This window comes from Sardina pilchardus, chromosome 14 (genome assembly GCF_963854185.1).
Source record: "Sardina pilchardus chromosome 14, fSarPil1.1, whole genome shotgun sequence".
NCBI classification, from domain to species: domain Eukaryota; kingdom Metazoa; phylum Chordata; class Actinopteri; order Clupeiformes; family Clupeidae; genus Sardina; species Sardina pilchardus.
Window position 1 is genome coordinate 11,227,849 of NC_085007.1, and position 18,068 is coordinate 11,245,916.

The 18,068-nt window shown below is 44.6% G+C and overlaps 1 protein-coding gene across 1 annotated transcript in view; it reads right to left on the reverse strand.

Moving 5' to 3' along the window:
* The window catches only part of LOC134100722 (membrane-associated phosphatidylinositol transfer protein 2), a 78,668-nt gene that overhangs the window by 25,872 nt on the left and 34,728 nt on the right, over positions 1–18,068 (reverse strand). The window contains exons 10-23 of the mRNA XM_062554111.1: positions 14,940–15,184; positions 14,098–14,287; positions 13,667–13,786; positions 12,416–12,624; positions 11,761–11,936; positions 10,973–11,143; positions 8,630–8,794; positions 5,934–6,082; positions 5,439–5,555; positions 4,966–5,082; positions 4,491–4,639; positions 3,944–4,093; positions 3,255–3,438; positions 2,777–2,905 (exon numbers count right to left, since the gene is read on the reverse strand). Of these exons, the coding sequence (XP_062410095.1) occupies positions 2,777–2,905; positions 3,255–3,438; positions 3,944–4,093; positions 4,491–4,639; positions 4,966–5,082; positions 5,439–5,555; positions 5,934–6,082; positions 8,630–8,794; positions 10,973–11,143; positions 11,761–11,936; positions 12,416–12,624; positions 13,667–13,786; positions 14,098–14,287; positions 14,940–15,184 (2,271 nt within the window). The remainder of the gene's footprint in view (positions 1–2,776; positions 2,906–3,254; positions 3,439–3,943; positions 4,094–4,490; positions 4,640–4,965; positions 5,083–5,438; positions 5,556–5,933; positions 6,083–8,629; positions 8,795–10,972; positions 11,144–11,760; positions 11,937–12,415; positions 12,625–13,666; positions 13,787–14,097; positions 14,288–14,939; positions 15,185–18,068) is intronic.

An 18,068-nucleotide genomic window follows, 5' to 3' on the forward strand; every position in this document is an offset into this window, starting at 1 on the left:
TATTACATCTGAATTCAATTTTACATCTTTGCATTAAACTATCAGCCTATGAACAACTTTTAAACGATCTAGCCTACTTTTAAAATATCAACATTCATTAAACTTTCTGCATCAACATCCATTAAACTATCATCATTCATTATACTATATGTCTATCAACCATTCCAACTGTCAGTTATCATCAACTATGCCTCCAGCCAACTATATTAAACCTCCACCTACTTAACAACCAACATAGCAACCGTTGAAATAAAGCATCTATATCAGTTTCCATAGCAACCAACATGACTTCTCTAGAAAACCACTAAAGTTACCACCTTAACTACCCTAACAACAGCTTAGCAACTACATCAAGTACCCTACCAACAGTCTAGCAACTACCTTAAGTACCCTACCAACAGCCTAGCGACTACCTTAAGTACCCTAGCTGCAATCAACATCCATTAAACTATCTATCAACAATCATTCAATTGTCTATCAACAACTTTTAAGCTATCCATATTCAACTTTTAACCTACTGATACACTGTCAACTTTCATTAAATTATGCAACCACCATGTCTACCCTAGCAACACCTTAGTAACCATATCTACATTATCTATTTCTACATTTTTGCATTTTCATGCACTGGTAATTCCTTGGAATTGCATTTCTAGTTATTTTATATTCCTTGATGATTGTATCCTGTTGATGATCTCTGGACGTTTTAGTGTGTGACATGTGAGACAGCTTGAGCATGTTTATCAACAATATTCCTTACACATTTTTCTGTGACATGTAAAATCTTACAGTCAAATCTTGAATGTGACCAAAACTGTATTGCTCAGTGTAAGCGATCACAATGAACTTAAATTATTAACTTTTCCCCGTGTGCGCCACGTGTCTTTTCTCAGCTTTGTATTTTCTGTTACTTTTCTTAAATCGTATTTTCTTATCAGTTGGCATTAAAGCAACACTAAAGAGTTTTTTGTACCTTAAAATAATGTTTCAAAAATCATTTCAGCGGTTCAACAACTTGTAACAGGGTGATTGGCACTTCTGCTTTCACTTCGCAGCGGTTATAACCACACTATGTAAAATGGCTAAAATGCAAGTGTGAACTGTAGAGGCAAAGCCATGCCCAGTCCATGCAGCATTACCTCTCTCTGTACTGCATGTCCCTAAATATCACAATCAAGACAAGAGACTCCACACAAGCACTTTACTTCTGCAGAGATGCGCTCACTCATTGTCAAAATACCAACAAGCTGTTTGATGTTGCGCTCCTTGCTCTTAGAGGGAATGACAGATGTCACTCTCATTGGTTCTGATGGGCTCATACGAAGTCAGCGTATATGGAGATTATCAGGTAGTCTAAACAGAGTTTGGCCCATTTCTTTGTTTTGCTAAAATTGTTGCTGTGTTGTTTTGATTATGTCATATGTTATGACGTAGCCTGTTCTAGCCTATCATTTGTAAGCTACTTTACTTGCAAGCTATTTATTTATTTTACTTTTATTTAAGCAAAAATGTGTTGACAGTCAGGGCAGATGTCATTATCAAAATATTCAATGAGATATTCACTGAATGCTACTTTCTGCTACTTTCTGAATGCTTTCTGTTGTGGTGTCGTTTTCAAATTGCCCACAAGAAGCTCCATATAGGCCCATGACTGACCGCAGAAGGCCTCCCCCCGATTCTGATCACATTCAGGATGTGGTGTCTTCATGAATACTGAACCCTTTTTGTCCCTGTGTTGTAAGGCAGTGTGTGCAGTGTCGAAATTTGATTGTGTAATAGCACAATGCCTGAAGGTAGTGTGCAATATCTATGGGTCTTATTAGTGTGTCACAATTCCATTTCATTAATAGAATGTTTACCACATACCCTCTCAATAACTTTCAGACAGCTGTTCGGGATCAGGCAGACAAATAAGTAATTTTAGCATGTCAATACTTTATAAAACATAGCATGTTTTCTACTCTCGCAGAAAGTGTACTTGCTCTGGGACAGCTTTGGGACTTTCGCACTCCAGCAACAGTAATTTTTTAGTAATTTTACTTCTGCTTATTATTATTAGGCCTACAGTATGTGAATGTCATTTTCAGCAATCAGCAGTGGCTTCAACTTTCTGATATGAAAATGAGGAACGGGAGTGGCGGGCATCTACTCCCCCAGGTGAAAATGAGTTCCAACGTCCCTACTGTGTATTTTTGAAAATACAGCGACAATACGAGAAAACGTCACTATAACCGTGAGGTTACATTTTCATACCGTTACATCCCTAGTGCACACATAGACACACACTAAGAGCAGAGAGCTCATCAGAAGCACCACTGTTACATCAATGTTAACCATACCAACGTTACAAAAGAAAAGCATGGAAAAACATCACTGGAAAGTTAAACCACAGGGCCGTCTGAAATCCAGTGGGCTGTTCAAGAGTGCCACACTGAACGGTCTGGGACTTTCATAGCCTGGCTATCGCCAGACTAAGCTCATCATTTTAAGATTGAACATTAGGCTAGTCTGGGGAATCTACTCAACTGGCACGATAAACGGGCATAGTTCAAATGGCTCTGTACGCCACTGGATAGTCCTTCAACCAATCAGACCAACGCTCTGTTGTGTTTGTAACGGAGGTAGGATAGAAAAATGTGGAGGTTTCCAGCCTGAGCCGCAGGGTAAAATCAAATCGCCAGCAGATCAGGCTGGGTTTACTCAGTCTAGGACTTTCATTTTCTTTCTAGGACTTTTCTCTCAGTAATCTGCAGTTGGGCACCTGACAACAAATTACCTGGCACTGGTGCTGCATCTTCTTGGTGGGTCGTCCGACTATGTAGATGTGCGAGGGAGGCAGGCCGATGGAGGTGTACACGGACACATCCTTAGTGGAGCCGTATGCAGCGAAGATCTTCATGTGAGCCTGCACAGGACAACAACGAGCCAAACAACAAAGAAATTAAGGAAATATACTGTAGAGCCCATGAATGCCAAATACACGAGGATTGGTGCCCTGTGTGAAGGGATCACATACTGTATGGTAAACCGACACATATCTTACATATAAATGACTTGTAGTTCTAGTCGTCTGAGTGGATTTTTTGCACAGACACACACATATCAGTCAGCCTATAAGTCCCTTTTAGCTAGCCAGGCTAGCAATAGGCTAACTGGTCTAACTCGTCCATCCGAGAACTGTATACTGTATCCTCTTGTCTATCTATGGCATGTCCCTCTAAGTGTATCACACACACACACACACACACACTCACCTCGCAGATGAGAGACTTGAGGAAGTTGCCTTTGTGTCGCAGCGGGTCGTGCACCAGGCCGTCGCAGAAGGACACGATGCCGTGGGGGAAGTTGTGCTGCGAGAGCCAGGCCACCACGCGCTGCTTCTGCATGTCCGGCCGCCCCGTCACGTACACGATCATGTAGCCCAGGTCCTGCCAGTGCCTGGCCGAGCAGGACGCAAAACAAACACACTTTACACTCTTTTCCCTAATTTTAATTTCTTTAATCTAAATTATGAAATGGTTAAGAAACTACAACTGAAACTGAAACAGTCTTAATTTATGATTATTTTGATATTTATTTCATTTATTTTAGAGGCCCTTCATATAGAGGGCAATACAAAAGATAAAAAGTAAGCACTTTCACATTTCTATGTACATGACAATAAAGACATGCACTCGTTCATTCTATTTCAGATAATTTCTCAGCAAAACATGTTACTGTACGTCAGACCTATGCGTGAGTCACTGCCCTTATCAAAAGATTCCTATTGGATTCCAATCAGATTTTGGATATTTTTTTGGACAATCCTATAGGATTCCTAAGCCCTATACTGTAGGTTTGTGCTATTGGAATCCCATAGGACGTTTTTGCTTAAGGGGGTGTGCACAGTGTGAGCATCAGAGGTCAGAGGTCAGTCAGCGGAGTCAGAGAGGTCGAGTCATACCTGACGACGTCCACCGCCCCGGCCCGGACTTTGGGGTCACTGCCCATGATGGAGACGCTGGCGGCGAAAGAGCCGTCGATACTGAACACCACAAACTCAGTGCCTCTGGGCAGCACGGTCAGGTAGCTGTCCGCAGACGTGTGGTCTCCTCTGATGAATCATAAACAACAGGACATCATCATCAAGGTTTTTAACTGTTTTTGTTTGAGCTGTTTGCTTAGAATTGCATGGATCAATCTGTAAACTGCAGAAATCTGAACACACGTACAGTATTCTGGTCTTTTATCTGAACTGCTATACTACACTAGACTATACTAGACTATAACAAAGCTGTTTTCTGAACCAGGTAGAGAAGTCTCAATTGCCAGTTTATGTCCCTCACAAATCCTAGTACAGTATACTTGATTGATAAGATACATGTCTACTGGTCAGCGTAAGGGCACTTACAGTACATCAAGTACATACAGCACATACAGTACATCTTTAAATCCCAGGGTTCATTTTGCTTTTCTCAATAAAGTAATGTATCAACATAATGGCCGCCCACCTGACCACCATCTTGACGGGGTAAACCCCGATACCCAGGCGCTTGCTCTCAGGAATGCTGTAAGAGATGCGGCCACTGCTATTGGTCAGCTCCATGTCAAAGTACACCCAGTCCCCTGATGGTGGCTGCATCATGATGTGGATGTCCACCTATGGGCAGGACAACACAGCAGTAAACACACCACGCACAGTACAGTATGTAGGCATACACACACACAAACGCACACACACACACAAACGCACACACAGACACACACACACAGAGACACCCACACACACACACACACACACACACACAATCACATACTGTAGGGTGTAGTGTAAGTGAAAAGGGTTGTGACGTGTTTCCAACACTGTATACAAAGAGCTTTATCTTTTTACCCATACTAGTGACTTGTGGAAATACCTGAAGACCTTACAGTAGTATATAGTATCACATACAAGTGTGCATGCACATGTGTCTAAGTCCAACTTGCCTTCTCTCCAGTGAGAGTGACCATGTCGAGCGGACCATACATGAAGCGTCCGGTGACCACCTGAGGGCCGTCTTCCGTGAACACAGCATCATTCACGCGGTGGTTAGCCGTCACATTCTACAACGCAAACACAAACGGGTCAGTACAGGAAATGCTTCTCACCCAGCACTGGTATAGATGACCATGTTCCTCAGGGGTTAATGTAAACCGCGATGGCTCTGATGTTTGTCCCAAGCCACTGATTGTGTGGTGTGCATGTTTGTATAATATTGAGTAAAATCAAGTAGAGTTAAGCTGAAAACTCTGGTGTTTGTGTGATTATGTGTGTGTTTACTGTGTGTGTTTATGTGTGTGTGTGCGTGTGTGTGTGTGTGTGTGTGTGTATGCGTGTGTGTGTGTGTGTGTGTGTGTGTGTGTGTGTGTGTGCGTGCTATATTTGAGTGCATGTATTTATTCAGACTGAGAGAACTCACTCTGATTTTGACATGGGTCCTCTTCCTCAGCCACTTCTCGCGCGGTTTGGAGGGCGTGAACTCAGTCACCTCCTTCCCATCCAGCTCCAGAATGCTGGAGCTCTCGTGCCTCATCACCTGCACATGGAGCAAACATTTACACGGCATTATACACTAGCAATGAAACTGTAAACTGTGACTCGGAAGAATGTAAACGGAAGACTTTATAGTGTACAGTATGCTCCTGTGTGTATGCGTGTGTAAATGTTCCAGAAAAATATCCTCTCTTGTGATAATATGAGTATGTGTGCAGGTCTGACCTAGTTTGAAATATACACATGTGTAAGCAATTGTACTGTGAAAGTATATGTGCAGTGTGCAATATAAAAAATGTATGTAATATCAATATCTAATCACATTTATTATATGTATTTATTATAGTACTAGCAGTAAGCTACACAGTGTTTTGTAAGATACACAGTGCACTGATATTGAGGACCTTCTAGGGACAATCACCTGTCTGAGCAGGAAGGACACCACATCTGTGGACTCCCAGTAGGAGGCATGAAAAAGGTGTGGCAGGGCAACCGTGGGGAAGGCCGTCAGCGCGTCCGGGCAGTAGAGGGCAAAGTCTATCCGCTTAGCGCCCCACCACCGGCCTGCAACTACACCGGGGGCAAATACACACACACACACACACACACACACACACACACACACACACACACACACACACACACACACACACACACACACACACACACACACACACACACACACACACACACACACACACACACACACACACACACACACACACACACACACACACGTGACAGTGAGATCTACCCCAATACACAGATCCAGTCACTAGTAGCTGACTGGGAGGTGGGGGTGGGGGAGGTAACGGGGGTCACATAATTTGAAGGTCTGCTCTAATCCGTAAAGGTTTCATGCAAAACAGGAGCAACCAAGGGCCTAAAAGAGAAGGTGAGACGGCAGATGTAGTTCTGATATTGAGCAGACGCTTCATACATTCACAGCATCTCTCAAGGCAGGACACATCTCCTGTTAGTGAGGGAAAAACTTTGCTTTCGCCACAGGAAGAGCATCAAAGGAAGGACTCAGCGTTAGTCATTGAGTACAGTATGCACAAGGCACCATGTGCAGGAAGCAAAGGGAGCATGGAGATGACAGATACTGATGATGACTTCTCAGAATGGAACTAGAATGGACCCGGAATGCAACTGGGTGGAACCTGAAATAGAACTGGAATTGGGAAGAATGGAATTCCCCCTGAACAAGAGAATAGGAAGTTTGAGACATCATCAGGTTATCCTAAGAGGAACTCCAGGTGCTGGGAGGGCAGGCTGAGACCCAGCTTTAAGGGGACCAAGGGGAAAGGCAGCACTCCTCAGATCCAGTATAAAAGACAGCGGTAAAGGGAATACAAGGAGTTAGGGAAATGGAATAACAGCTGAGGAGTGAAGAGCCAGGGGCTGAGGGGGATGCATTCAAGGGCGAACAGGCCAAAGGTCACAGCTAACGCTAACGCTAGTTGTGCTAGGACAGGCTAAGGGGACAGAGGCAGTGGGCTCTGGCATGCAGATAGTGCAGCTAATGGGGGGGGGGGGGGGGCACTGGCATACGCAGGCCAACTCATAAACTCACACGTTCACATTACACAGTTTACAGGCCTCAAGTCTGACTTTGAATATGGGTCAGCTTTATGAGTAAATCAGTAAACTAGCTATCTGAAATGACAATGAGGAGCCCAAATAATCGGAGAATATAACTATGCTAATTTATTTACAACTGTTTAACTGTATACATAACTGTTATTATGTTTAAGTATGTTGGGCAGAAGGCACAGCTATGCATCCACAAAAAATTAAGTAATTGTATTTAAATGTGTACTTAATTGTATTTATTTTAAATGTGTAAATAAATAAGTGGTAGGCACACAAAAAGTGTAGCATGCATTTAACATGAACACTATATGTTGACCGTTAACTGTGCAATGGACGTGTGGAAAAAATAACTAAAAACAGGTGCGAGTAGGTTGGGAGCTGGACGATTTGGGCTGCGTTCTACTCGGCTCCTCTTCTGCCTCTAGGGGGCGGGGGAGTACCTTGTTCGACGTCCAGCCGACTCGCTGGAGGGGTGGGACAGGACCCCAGCAGCGTGGGGCAGGAGCCCAGCAGGGTGCTCTGCGAGCCCAGCGGGCTGCTCCTCTCTGAGGGGGCCGAGGGGGCCGCATCCCCCCCGTCCACGTCTGCGGGGGCCTTAGAGGGCCGCAGTTTGAGCCGGAGCTTAGGGGAAGGGCTCCGCGAGGTGAGCCTAGTGTACGGGAGGGCCAGCTGGGTCAAAAGGCTAAGCTTTTTGGACTGACTGTGTTGTTGGCATGAATGGGCTATGAGATGGAGGATAAAAGAAGAGCATTACAGGGCAAATCAATGGAGAGAGAGTGGATAATGAGGCCTGTTAGCATTACACGATTATGTTGCGTTTTAAGATGATTATACAGTATCAAGATTTTATTTAGTTTACTTTAGTTTAGTTAGAGTCAGTACCAACAGTATGTGTGTTACAGACAGAACATTCAACTGTCACTTGGTATGCCTCATCATCTGATTTAGTATGGTCATTAGTCATATTAATATTTAGAAAATATTATTGCTATATTTGTGATCATCTTTCAGTTTCAGTTCAGAAAAAAACACCCCCACACACAAGAACATTAGCTATTACATAACACAGCTAAGCAGGGCTGCCGTGTGACAAATTATCCCACAAAAAGTTTCTAACAAACGACAAAAACACTTTTGCTCCACTACTGTAATGCCTAAAGTACTTGAGGGCTAATAATATTCTTATTCTCAACTGAAAATACATCTACAAAACTTAAATGCATACACGCTCTGTTTACTTGGACACCAGATATGGATATCTTAACACTTATCTATTCTACTCTAAAATATTCTTAATCTAAACTGAAAATGACGCCCTGCTTACTGGACATCACCAAATTAAGCATCAGATATCGAAATACCTATACTATCCATCCTATTCTAAAAGTATTCTTACTCTAAACTGAACATCACACTCATGAGATACTGCATATCTTCATTGATATATTGGTGATTGACAACGATAACTTTGGCAACAGTAAGTTTGCCATTTGGATGTTGATGAAGTGAAGTGCGACTCACTGTTGGCCATGTTGGTGGCGCTGTAGTTGTCGGCGTGGCCCGACGCCTGGCTGCAGATGCTGACCTCGCTGGGCCGGCGCGGGGGGCGGGCGGCACAGAGCACCACGGGGGACGGGGGGTGGGAGCTCTCCAGGAACATCCCGCCGTGACTGTGAACGATGTCTGCTGTGGAGCCATACACACACAAACACACACACATACACACACACACACACACACACACACACACACACACATACACACACAAACACACATACATACACACACACACACATACATACATATTAGGACCACGACAACAGATGCCCAAACAAGATGGAGGACAGACTTGACCAGAGAGCTGAAGAGATTGAAGCCTCTTCAGGAACCAGCACTGAGACATCTATTCTGTCTGCCTCTATTCTAAACAGCTACAGTAAACAGAAGCAGGACCCATCGACAACCAAGTACCTACACTGTAAAAACCGCTTATCTAAAGAAGTGTTATTAATCTTGTATTAAGATTAAAAATCTAGATGGAATTGGAGACCTACCAAGTGCTTTCTTGTAAAATCATATTTTACTTATTTAAGACGAATGAAGACAAATTTGATATAAATATAGATATGTAAATACCTAAACATATTCTAAAAAACTACTGTAAATATAACACAAGTGTATGATATAAAAATGTAGCAGATTAGAATGTCGAGTTGTGATCGATCGTATACCAATATACCAAAGTATACCAATTCTGTCCTTCGTAAGGTCAAGTCCACCTGTGTACATTAACATAACTCACAACAAACAAGCACCACAGAATAAGAACCTTGGCTGGGACTATTTCCTGAGGGGTCATTTAACCCTAATCCAACGATACAGGTGGAGTGTAGTTTAGGGTGACCCCACTGATTGGTCACCCGGCACACAGAGCAGTAGTGGAGGACACAGGGGCACAGAGGGACAGAAGCAGAAGGAGATACACACAGAGATGACAAACAGGACAGTGACAGGTAGACTGGCAGTACAAGTGCTCATAACTCATATAAAACGGTGACACACACACAAAATAACTGAAAATGTCAAACACACACACACACACACACTTGATAAACACAAACACCCACACTGACACTTCAACAAACTTCAGATATTTTTTTTCTCTCCATCTCTCTCACACACATACAGACACACACATTCAAATCCACACCTACACACACACACACACACACACACACACATTCAAATCCACACCTACACACACCTACACACACACACACACACATTCAAATCCACACCTACACACACCTACGCACACACACACACATATAGACACAGACAGAAGACTGAACCAGAAGAGGCTACACACACTCAGCGGGGCCTGGCGGGGCGTGCCAGTTGAGCACGGGTACGGGGATGGAGGTCTCGCTGACCGCGTCGGAGCAGCGCATGGGCGCGCCACACACCCCATCCAAAAAAAGCTGCGGGCTGCTCTGGATCGTCTCCACTGCCAACCGGGGAGGGGGGGTGGAGGTTGGTGGAAGGGGGAATGGGGTTGGGGGGCGGGGGTGATGGTGTCACAAAGGGGATGGGTGCGGGTGAAGGGAGCAGGACATAGAAAGAAAGAAACAAAAGACAAGTAACGAACAGAGAAAAAAAAAACACATGCGCTGACTTGACACACATGCTAATGGCTAGCGGCTACAGGAGGAACAGGTTCAAATCTGCACCGACGAGCAAAAGTCAGACATACACCAGGACACTAGTGACAGACATACAGTTCACATATTTTACAGACTCCTACTAAAGTCATCTTTATACTAAAGTTATCTTTATAAGCGACCTTGGGTGTCTTGAAAGGCGCTATATAAATAAAATGTATTATTATTATTACTATTATTATCTTAAGTTATTTTTTATTTAATTTAGCTTCAAGATAACAACAAGAAAATGTTATATTGTCTTTTTTCTTCCCCGCACTCTCTGTGGAATGTGTGGTACATCAGATAGCCCTGTATATGGACAGTTGAGATCAGCTGATGTTTTTCGGGGATAAACATGTGAGCAGTGGTGACACGTTGTGAATAAATATGCGTATTTAAATAAAAATGTGTTTAAACATTTTCAAAAAATGAATCAGTAAAACAAGAAAGGAAGACAAGCAAAACAAAGTAATAAGTGCAATAGGTGCAATTCACTTCTAAATTCCATTTATGTTTCTAAACAAAATGGCCGTTAAAATGGCTGGCAGACTTGCTTTGTAGGTACAGTACAAGGACGATGACATAGACACGGGGTGCACGTGGGCACGTGCGGGGAGTGGACAGCGGACAAGCGGGCGTCGGCCCCGGAGGTGAGACTCACCCAGCAGGGCGGAGAGTCCGTCCCCCAGAGGGAAGCGCTGGTAGCGGGGCACGCTGAAGGGCGGCAGCACGTGGAAGCGCTTCTCCAGCAGGGGCTCCAGGCGCGAGGCCGACGGGTCGGCCGGGTGGAACAGGTTGTACACCTGCTGGCAGGCCGGCCGCAGGTGGCCCACTGATGCAGACCGTTGGGTGGACAGGGGTCAGAAAGTTATTCCATATAGAGATGATATGGTTTTAATGTATGGACTATATGGTTCTGAGCTACAGTATGTAGTTATGACTATACGGCTTTACTGAATATCATACAGTCTTTCTAGATATGCATGACAGTTAAGACTCTAACAGAGTTAGAAAGCTACTCCAGCATAGAAACTATAGGCTGTCTCTCTAGACTTACACTAAAGCTAGACTCTAACAGAGTTAAAAAGCTACTCCAGACAGGCAACAAGAAAAACTCCTAGGCTCTCGTTTGAAACATTTTTTAAAACTTATTTGAATGACTACATGGCTACAGTAATGACCGAAAGTCTGTACACAAACTCAGTGATGACCTAAAGCCTGTATGACACAACTCTACAGTGATGACCAAAAGCCTCTATATTAGAGACACAAACTCTACAGTAATGACCAAAAGCCTTGAATTCTTGAATTTATTCTTGAAAAATTCTTGAAAATTCTTGAAAATCTTGAATTTCCCCTTGGGGATCAATAAAGTATCTATCTATCTATCTATCTAAAAGCCTGTATGTTATGTTAGAGAGCTGTGAGCGGTGCTCTTTGGGTGCGTACCGTCCAGCGTTGGGACCACGGTCTTCCTGAGGGCCAGGACGAGGCCCAGTGGGGAGCCGAACAGGAAGAAGTCCGTCACCTCGAAGTCGAACTTGCCCAGAGCGCCCCCCTCCAGCATGGTGCTGCTGCTTGAGCGACGGGAGCCGGGGTCGTTACGCAGCACGCTGGAGTGGAGACTACACACACACACACACACACACACACACACACACACACACACACACACACACACACACACACACACACACAAGCACACAAACATTCACATTAGACTCAGGCTCTTTTAGGTGTAACGACATCTAGTATCTGGTGAATCTTGATTTATTCACTGTGCTTGTTGGGTGAGTAAACATCAGATTTAAAGCCCGTATTGCAAGGTTAATTTCCATAGAATACATTCAAATTAATAAGCGCAGGCTCAACGTGTCCCCAACCTGTCATCATCAACCGAATTACGCTAAAATTCCATCAAATACCAAAAACGACAAAAACGGTCCTTTAGCAACATCTTGAGATTTTTTCTTAAATGATATTCATATATTGAGTGTTTTATGTACCCATTAATCAAAAGTAGTGTTTAAAATGAACTATGGCCTTTAAGTGGTGTGTGTAAGTCTATTTTGTAGCATGTGTACGCTATGTGTGGTCAGCTGACCTGGACAGGAAGGCCTGGTGCTGTTTGATGGTGTCCAGCTCATAGGTGGAAGAGTCGCTGCGTTTCCGTGGCAACTGTTTCCGTGGTTCCTCGGCCCCGGTGCAGCGTGGGATGTCGATGTTGCTGCGGCTCAGATGCCGACTGCCCTCCAGAGTGGTGCCGCACGGCCCAGAATTCACCAGGAGAGCCGGGGACAGCAGGTCATGGTCCTAGACAGGGAAGGATGCTGGAGTGTTACAGAGTGTGTGTGTGTGTGTGTGTGTGTGTGTGTGTGTGTGTGTGTGTGTGTGTGTGTGCACTGGGGAGTGGACAGGGCTGTCATGTGAAGGGTTAGAGAAGCTGTGCTGAAGTGCATGTGTTATGAAGTGTGTCCTGTCTGAAGTGTAACAAGTGTCCTTGAAGCGGTGAGGGTTGACATAATTAAATATTTTGTGTGTCTTATAAAAGCTGCATTTTATGTTTACTCGCATTGTCGTTGTGCTATATTAAAATTAGTTGGATGATCTGAAACATATAAGTGTGACAAATATGCAAAAATAGAACAAATTGTGAAAGGAGCAGATATTTTTTCACAGCACTGTACAGTATGTGGCACTGTGGTAGAGTAGCTGTGCGATGCGTGCAGTGTATTCAGATCCACTCACCTGCACACTGACGATGCTGGTCCATCTACTGTGTGATGTATGTGTGTATAGCTGCATGGCAGTGTGTAGTGTATTCAGATGCACTCACCTGCACACTGATGATGCTGGTCTATCTACTGTGTGATGTGTGTGTATATACTGCATGGCAGTGTGTAGTGCATTCAGATGCACTCACCTGCACACTGATGATGCTGGTCTATCTACTGTGTGATGTGTGTGTATAGCTGCATGGTAGCATATAGTGTATTCAGATGCACTCACCTGCACACTGACGATGCTGGTCCATCTACTGTGTGATGTATGTGTGTATAGCTGCATGGCAGTGTGTAGTGTATTCAGGTCCACTCACCTGCACACTGACGATGCTGGTCCATCTACTGTGTGTATAGCTGCATGGCAGTGTGTAGTGTATTCAGGTCCCCTCACCTGCACACTGACGATGCTGGTCCATCTACAGTACTGTGTGATGTGTGTGTATAGCTGCATGGCAGTGTGTAGTGTATTCAGGTCCACTCACCTGCACACTGACGATGCTGGTCCATCTACTGTGTGATGTGTGTGTATAGCTGTGTGTGTGGCAGTGTGTAGAGTATTCAGATCCACTCACCTGCACACTGACGATGCTGGTCCGCCTGCTGCTGCTCTGGCTCTCACACACACTCAGGTTGCTGCTGCACAGCGCATCAAACGCCAGAATACCCCCCACGCAGTCTCCAATCAGACACACCTGCAGCAGAGGGGCGCACACACCTTCAGTCTGGGACTGTAGAAGCACCAATGTGTGTGTGTGTGTGTGTGTGTGTGTGTCTGTGAAAGTTTAAGTAGAATTAGCAATGATACCAGCATCTGCATTCTGTCAAGTTCACTTTCTAAAGACAATGGAGACAACAGAGTAGCAATTTTACACCAGCCGTATGGGGCAACCAGACTGACATTCTGATAAGAATTGGCGTCTGGCTATGTGTGGCTACTTTATCCCATCAATATCGTTTGCTGTTCCAGACTGTAGTCTGGTTGGGCGCTCGACCCTGAACTCACCTGGCCAGAAAAGGAAGCTCCTTCGGCAGACCTGATGAAGTCGCTGTACACCTGGTTGGCCCGCGTGATCACTGTGGCAACCGCCTCCTGGTACTGCGGGGCGGAGGTGGCCAGCAGAGGGAGTGCGGCGAGGGGGATGTGGTCCTGACTGTTGGACAGGCAGCCCTCGTCATAGCTGTATGGACTCAGACTGGAGGAGGAGGACAGAGACACGTTGTGATGTCTTACTGGACATCAACCACCAGGGCTTACTTACAGAATTCAAATATTATATAGAGGAGAGAGAGAGAGGGAAAGACAGAGGGAGAGAGAGAGATTGTGTCTGTTTGTCTGTGTCTGTGTATGTGTGTGTGTGTGTGTGTGTGTGTGTGTGTGTGTGTGTGTTTGTGTCCATGCAAGTGTCTGTGTGTGTGTGTGTGTGTGTATGTGAGAGAGAGAGAGAGAAAGAGACAAAAAGAGTAAGTGTGTTTGTGTATTTGTGACAGAGAGAGTGAGAGAGAAAGAAAGAGAGAGAGACAGACAGAAATGACATGACAGAAGAAGAGAAACACTGCTAAACACTGCAGAGAGAACCAGCTGAAACACCGTGGGCTCTTCTCAACCCTCTCTGCTCGGTCCTCTGTCTTGTTCCCACTGATCTAGATAAAGAATGATGGGGCGGCAACAATGGGATAGTCTATCCAGTGTTCTTTATAATTCAGTGGGAACGAGCCGGAGGGCCGAGGATCGAGGACCGAGGAGAGAGGGTTGAGAAGAGCCCCATGTGGCCTGGTTTACGTGATGTGAGATGGGTGTTGGGTTAGGGGGTTGGCGGGGGACCGGACACGGACGCGGACACTCACTGGGAGACGAGAGAGAAGGCCTCGGCGCAGACGGGCGGGCAGGGCACGAGGCGCAGGGCGGTGCGGCCCAGCGCGGCGGGGTAGTGGACACGCATGACCGTCTCGAACGCCGTGCTCAGCGTGTTCAGGTCGCCCTGCTTGCTGGTGTGGTCGCCGGCCCCCGTGTCCAGGATGTTCCCGCCGTGGAGGACCAGAACCAGCACGTGGATCTTAGAGGGCTGCAAGCACTGCTGAGAAGAGCCGTCCTGAGAGAGAAAGAGAGAGAGAGAGGGAGAGAGAGGGAGAGGTAGAGAGAGAGAGGGAGAGAGAGAGAGAGGGAGCGAGAGAGTGAGAGATGAGGAGAAGGATGGAGAGAAAGGATGACAAGAAAATCAAAAAAGAGATTTCTACAAAATGATACAAAAATAAATGTAAAAGACAAAAACTACATCTGACACTCACAAGAAGTCTTTATCACAATGGAGTCCAATCAGAAGGGAAATGAGCTAGAGAGAGCATAACTAACACTGTATGATGTACAAGTTACATCCAAGTACTGATGCAGCTTTACATTGTACAATAGTTTGGAAGGGTTCTTCAGGAAACAGAAATCTCCAGAAATCTCAACGAGTATGTACTATGTGTTGCAGTGCTGTAGAGTATGCACTATGTGTTGCAGTGCTGCTGAGTATGCACTATGTGTTGCAGTGATGTAGAGTATGCACTGTGTGTTGCAGTGATGTAGAGTATGCACTATGTGTGGCAGTGCTGTAGAGTATGCACTATGTGTTGCAATGATGTAGAATATGCACTATGTGTTGCAGTGCTGTAGAGTATGCACTATGTGTGGCAGTGCTGTAGAGTATGCACTATGTGTTGCAATGATGTAGAATATGCACTATGCGTTGCAGTGCTTTAGGGTATGCACTATGTGTTGCAGTGCTGCTGTGACGACATCGAGAATGTATACAGTACAAATGGAGTGTACACACACATCTACAGTACATGGCACAAACTGCACATGTACAGGTCCTGAAGTGCATGTGTGTACTGTAGCAGTCCATGGAAATGAAGGATAAGGCAACCCAGTGAGACTGAGCCTCAGGTCCGGGCTATACCGAGTCTACAACTAAACCGGTCTATTCATAAGCGTAAAAACAGCTTTAGAGGACTTTTTTCTAATGTACACTCCACTATCATGTCTGATATAGCCAGCTTCATTGATTATAGAAGAAACTTATTATTGCAGCAGAGCAGACACAGCGTGAATGGAACGCTTCAGTTCTGTGCCCAGTGTACAGTATCCTCCCTGTTAGCACTGACAGGAGCAGCCAAGGGACTTCAGCACCATGGACAGGGCTCTTCAGTACACCTCACAACTGACTCCAGTGCCCCATACCTCATTAACTTAAATAAACTTAAATAGTTTCTTTTTCTATATCTATTTTACTTGTTTATGTGATTATCTATCTTCTTTTATTTTATTTATTTGTATATAACATTTTACACTCTTTTTTATTGTATTACCCTTTATGCATGTGTATGTATTAATGTGGATTACTTAGTGTTTAGCTAGTTTAGTTTAAACATACACGCACAAACATGCAAACACTCCTACCATCACGTCTGATTAGAGAAACAAACCTCAGGGGTAGCCTATCCAAGACATTTCAAAACACAACAGCTGTATAACCACAAGTTTACACAGTCACACACACTACCACGCTCACACACTCTATGCTCTATGTGCCTGTCAAACTAGGGAATCCTAAAGATGACATGTCGATTTGGAGAGACTTAAAAAGGGTTGGCTGCGACTACTACTGGACACGGGCCCAAGCTGCACTTGGCTCCCTGTGGTTACTCACAGCTGGAGGCCTGTGAACTTTGGCCTTTGAGGAGCGCCTGGAGGAGCGTTTGTGATGTTTGTGGTGGTTGTCAGTACACGATCCGTGACTGGCTGTAAATCCGTACTGCGCATGCGCGTAATCTTGCGCATGCGCAGAAGGTCACCGTGTTTTTCGATTGTTTACGACACTTGCATGATCAGGGGGGTATTTCACAAAACCAAGATAGGGGATTTAGACAGGCTTACTGGGTTATCCTGGATGAACATAGCCTTGACTTGGTTTCACAGAAGAGATCACATATAAGTTACCATGGGAATTTATACTTGGAAGCTAGCCTGCTCCCGACCAGGCTAACAGCCAAGCTAAGTTAATTCTAATGGTAATTGCATGATCTGATTGGTTCAGCTAGATGTCATTCAAATCAGACCTCCATGCGATTTTTTCAAAGAGCTGTATTCCATTTATATATTATTTGCTACTTGCATTTACTCGCAAAACACAGCAGAATGTCTGCCTAATACCATATGGATGTTATTTAAATTATGGTGGCCTTATAATTAATAACATACTCCTTGTTTGCTTATTTTTTGACGGACGTTTGATGAATAGCCTAGTAGTTTATTGGAAGTGGAGGGGACATTTTTCAAAGGTGTTTTCAACTAATTCGACAAATTAAGATATATATAGTCATACTGTGTGCATCTTTGCGGTGGCAAAGCGCTTTCTTAATGACGTTGCGTGCCGAGACAAGGAAGCTCTCACACGTGGGTGCATACGTACATTTGCATTCACTTGGTCTGCCACACCTACTCCCGCTATGTAACAGAAATAATCATGATTCCCATCCAAAAAACTACAACTTTACCTCGTTGTTAGTCTATATCAAAAGCGGTTGTTCACTTTGTGTGCAAGACGCTATTTTTCGCGTCTTTTTTATTCCAACCGTGAGTTATTTGGAGGAGAAACGAGAACGCGCACACATACCGAATAACTTACACCTGGCTTGACCTAGCCGCCTCAACTCATCTGCGCTCAGCATTAGTGAAACGTGTTTTGCATGTTTACTTTGACCAGGCTTGGTCAACCGCGTGTGTCGTCACTTATCTTGGATCTACTTACTCTGGTTTTGTGAAATAGGCCCCGGTTCTACGCATGATTGTATCTATATGGCTCTGGTTAATACATACCGTTAAAAGTAGAAGAGTAATAAAGTATAAATAGTTTAAATGTACATGTTTTAAATGAACAAAAAGAAATATAGCGGTTACCCAGACAGCAATTACGAGCTCGAATAAACGTC